Raw genomic sequence first — 4539 nt, 5'->3', positions numbered from 1 at the left:
TGCAAATAAATTCACTTATTATTATGAGCACCCGCAGCGCAACGTTCCAAAGGAAACGGAGGCCGAGTGCGCTCTGGGTTTAGGGCTTGGGACCCCTAAAGCTGCCGGGCCTCACAGGGAGAACCTCGTTAGGCAGCACCTCGTTAGGGAGCACGCAAGGAGGTCTTCCGGGTCCCCGGTCAGGGGCGGGGCCTGGCGTCGGCAGGGAGCCTCCCGGGCGGAAATAGCTACGGTTAGGCTTGCAGCGCATGCGCGAGTCCCGGGAGTTCCCGCGAGAGGGACCGGCCCGGCGGGATATTTCTGGCGACGGGATATCGGGCTCGCAGAGCTGCATCCGCTGCCACTAGGCTGAGGCGCGCGGAGACTCCTGCCGTCATGGACCCGTTCCTGGTGCTGCTGCACTCCGTGTCGGCCGGGCTGTCGGGCAGCGACCTGGCCCAGCTCAAGTTCCTGTGCCGGGACTGCGTTAGCAAGAGGAAGCTGGAGCTCGCGCAGAGCGGCCTGGACCTCTTCGCCGTGCTGCTCGAGCAGAACGCGCTGAGCGCCGAGCGCACCGGGCTCCTACGCGAGCTGCTCGGCTCCCTGAAGCGCGCGGACCTCCTGCGCCGCCTGGACGACTTCGAACGGGGCGCGGCGGGCGGGGCGGCGCCGGAGGAGCGAGGTGGGGACGGGACGGGGCCGGGGGGCCGGGCCGGAGGAGCGGGGTAGGGGCGGGGGGCGCCGGGGGAGCGAGGTGGGTGCGGGCGGGAGGCGTGGGGGCCGGGCCGCGCCGGAGCAGCGAACCATGTGGGGCCCTGTTGGCGGGGTCAGCTGTCGATCTTCCAGGCGCCCAACCCTTTCCGGGTTCGGTTTCCGTGGGTTTTCCCTAAACAGCCCCGGGAGACGGGAACGTGCCCGCTTTGCGGACAGGAGAACCAAAGCTCAGAGAAGTTAACCTGGCCTAAGTTGCAGAGCGTGGACAACCACCGCCCCCCGCCCATCCAGCCATCCAGCGTCAGTGCTTTCTCCTCCACCCCTCTCCCTCCGGGAACATTAGAAGCTATTGAACAGAAAAAGACGTTGCAGACCTCCCGGGCGGGACAGGGGTGAAAGGACTCCGGGAGAGCCTCAGCGGGAAGGAGGGCTGATAAAGGGCTGCTTTTATATAAGGGTCAAGAGCGGACTCTTCCTGGCTCTGCCGCTCTGGGGCTGGCTGTGTGACCTCAGGAAGTGACTTGCACTTAACTTCCCTGGGCCTCCATTTCCTGCTTTCTACCAGTGGTCACTAACACAGGTGCCCACCCCATGGGGCTGGAGGAGTTGGCACACAGGCTGACAGTGTATCAGGGGCTTGTGGCTGGAGATGAAGCTTTGCTTCCAAGAAGCGTTTTGTCCTTACTCTCTACCCGCCTTCTGCTGTCTGTAGTCTGATCTCAGGAGTGACTTCTCAGCAAATGAGGACACAGTAGCCAGAAACTGAAGACTGGTGTCAGTCAGAGCATCTTCCAGAGTAGCAAATGGGCTGTTTAGGGCCACCATACAAATGACTGTATCTCAATGGCAACTGAGATAAAGCAACAGAATCTGATGCTCCTACGTTTCTTGGGCTGGTAGTCAGACCCAGGAGTCAGTAGGCCATGCTCCCTCTGAGAGCTCTAGGGGAGGTCCTTCCTCCCTCTTCTGGCCCCCTCTTCGGGGACTGCAGGCATTCCTTGGCTCGTGGCCACAGCCCTCCAGTCTCTGCCTCCAGTCTGGCACTATCTTGTCAGTGGATTTAGGACCCACTTGAATAATCTAGGATGACCCCCTCATCTCGAGATCCTCAGCTTACTCACATCTACGAAGACTCTTTTCCAAGTAAGCTCCAGAGATTTGACATGCGTGTACCCTTTAGGGACCCCCATTCAACTCCACTGCAGGGTGGGATAGAGGCGCAACTCTACTCTGGCCTGAGTGGGCGTCTCCATTACAGCAGAGCCCAGCCAGTAAGTGTTCAGAGCAGGCCGTGTCTCGTGGGTGGTGTTTCAGGGTGTGGCTGGCGGGGGCAGCGTGGGGTTTTCTGTGCCCTCCCTGGCCTTTCTGCTGAGGGGTGGCGTCCGCCTCTGCGGAAGGGCCTTCCAGGTCCCCGGCACCTGGGTCAGCACCAGGAGGCCCGTCAGCCAGTGTGGGGTTACCTGGTTTCTAAACAGCTCCCCAGACCGCGGGTTACCACTCTGCCCTTTTCCCCCACCAGACCTGCAGGCAGCGATGGAGATCATCTGTGATAACGTGGGGAAGGACTGGAAGAGGCTGGCTCGTCACCTCGGCGTGTCTGACATCAAGATCGAAGCCATCGAGGAGAAGTACCCCCGAAACCTGGCGGAGCAGGTGAGGGAGCTGCTGAGGGTCTGGAAGAACAGTACGAGGCAGGACGCGGCCGTGTCCCGCCTGGTGGGCGCGCTCCGGGGCTGCCAGCTGAACGTGGTGGCGGACCTCATCGAGGAGGACCAGCGGGCCCAGGCCCGCCAGAGCGGGAGCACCGACCCCGGGCCCCTCACGGCCTGGGACTTGGGCTCCGCCGCCCCGGGAGCCTCCTGACGACCCAGTGGCTCTTCCGCGGGGACCGAGGGCGGCTGCACAGTCCTGACCACATCGCGTCTGTGCCAGCCACGTGAGGACTCAGGGAGGCGGCTGTGGGCCCGCGCTTCTCTGTGCCCGGCGGGCGGGGGGCACCATGGTCGCCCCAGGAGGGCGACGCCGCCGTCCGCGTTTAACAAGCCCCTCCGGAGGGCGCGTGGCGCCGCACCCAGGACTGAGGAGGGGCCTGCGCAACGCGGAGCTCTCACTGCTGCTCCTGGACACGAGGACGCGCAGCCTCGGGGGCTGGGGGCCGGTGCTGTCCGGCTCCAGAGCCCGTGCTTGGAAGCCCTGGCTCGCTCTCCTGCCCCTGCGCTTGCCAAAGACTTGGAGGCTGGTGGTGCCGACCGTCTCCAGGGTGGGTGGCGTGGGGGTGAGGTGCGCCCTCACAGGGCTGGGAGGCGGCCCAGGCTCTCAGGGCTTGGGGGAGCCAGCCTCCTGCCGTGGGGCCAGGCAGCAAGCACTCGGCACGTGCTGGTTCTCAGACATATCGTGACTCCAGTTCCACGGTGCATCGCTAAAAACCACTTTTTCTGATAACAAAACTGGCAAGGGAGCCGAATCCTGTGATTCTAAGAAGCAACTTTTCTTCCTGCTTCGAAGGTAATCCTATTGAAGCAAGTGCCTTTACAGAGGAAACCTCCACCGAAAGAGGTCTCAGCAGACAAAGAGGACAAAGAATTTCCTCTTCCCACTGAGGGTGATTTTCTTTTACGTATTCTCAGAAGTCCCACTGTAGCCAATTTCAGTGTCCCTTGAAGGTTATCACAGGCCCAACCTGTGAGGAGAGGGCCTGCATTTTCTACCAGCTCCAGGGACCACTGCCAAAGTGGGTGTTTACCCCGGTGAGCCGTGATCTGCCAGAGGGCAGCTCTCACCTGCTGTGGGCCCTGCCTCCCTGCAGGAGGCATCCGAGAGCCCAGCCTCGTGCCTTCTAGCTGTGACCTTGGGAAAGCTCCCGACATCATGCCATGCCACCTTGACCTTGGGTTGCCAAGACCCTAGCAGCACTCCCCGCCCGGCTGTGGGCCCAGCCTCCAGCAGATACTGACGGCGTCAGGCAGTGCTAGCTGAGCCCAGGCAGCAGACAAGACAGAAGCGGCCCTTCTCGGTTGACTCCGAAGCCTGGCTGGGAACACGGGTGTTAACCATGCATCACAAGTGTGGGAGCTGAGCCCATTCAGCCCCAGAGCCATGTGGTCCGGCCCAGGGTGATGTGCTGAAGAGGCTTTGGGTCAGGGCTAGTCTGCGTGTAATAGTAACATCATCACCACCAATAAAGGCGGGGCTTGGCCGATGGGTTGCCTTGGGAAAATGGGTGGTCTGGGAAGTGTGTCCACGTGTCTTGACCAGAGGCAGACTACGAGATGGTGCCCATCCCTCGTGATTTACGGCAGACGCTACTGCCAAGGGGTAAGGATACTGAGACCTGGCCTGCATCCACGCAGTCCTCACACTGGGGAGGGACCGCCCCTCCGTCACTCCAGGTATTCTCACGGATATTTGGACAACATGTGCTTACAGCACCCAGCGCTTTCCATTGTCTGGGCCTGGCGCAGCCACAGGCCTACTCCTCGGGGCTGAAGCACTGTCCCCCAGACACTGACATCTGGGACTGCCCTCCTGCCCTGCACAGTGAGGCAGTTGGAACAGCCCCAGTAGACCTGTCCTGTGACCTAATCATACCACCCGAGGCACAGATCTGAGGTCGGAGCAGGGAAGCGCCTCCCCAGGGTCTGGAGGTGGCCTCCCCTGGCACCTGTGGGCCACTGGGGCAAAACCACAGAGCCTAGAGGCAGGTTCACCTGCACAAGGCTCTGCCCCCAGACGGTGGGGCTCCAGGCCAGTGGAAGCATCCGTGTGTTCCACCAGCAGTCAGAAGGCTTCCACCATAGCTGGCCTCCAGGCGCTGAGCTGATTGCGCAGGCTGGCGGCACTGAACTT

At 62.1% G+C, this 4539-nt stretch overlaps 1 protein-coding gene across 1 annotated transcript; it reads left to right on the top strand.

The window, feature by feature from the left end:
* The first annotated feature begins 241 nt into the window (after positions 1-241).
* Positions 242-3910, top strand: FADD (Fas associated via death domain). The gene is made up of 2 exons (XM_043924253.1): positions 242-661; positions 2213-3910. The coding sequence occupies exons 1-2, from the start codon at positions 376-378 to the stop codon at positions 2554-2556; spliced, it is 630 nt and encodes a 209-aa protein (XP_043780188.1). The 5' UTR covers positions 242-375; the 3' UTR covers positions 2557-3910.
* The last annotated feature ends 629 nt before the right edge of the window (positions 3911-4539 follow it).

Source organism: Cervus elaphus, chromosome 2 (assembly GCF_910594005.1).
Source record: "Cervus elaphus chromosome 2, mCerEla1.1, whole genome shotgun sequence".
Classification (NCBI taxonomy): domain Eukaryota; kingdom Metazoa; phylum Chordata; class Mammalia; order Artiodactyla; family Cervidae; genus Cervus; species Cervus elaphus.
This window is presented reverse-complemented; position numbering and strand designations above follow the sequence as displayed.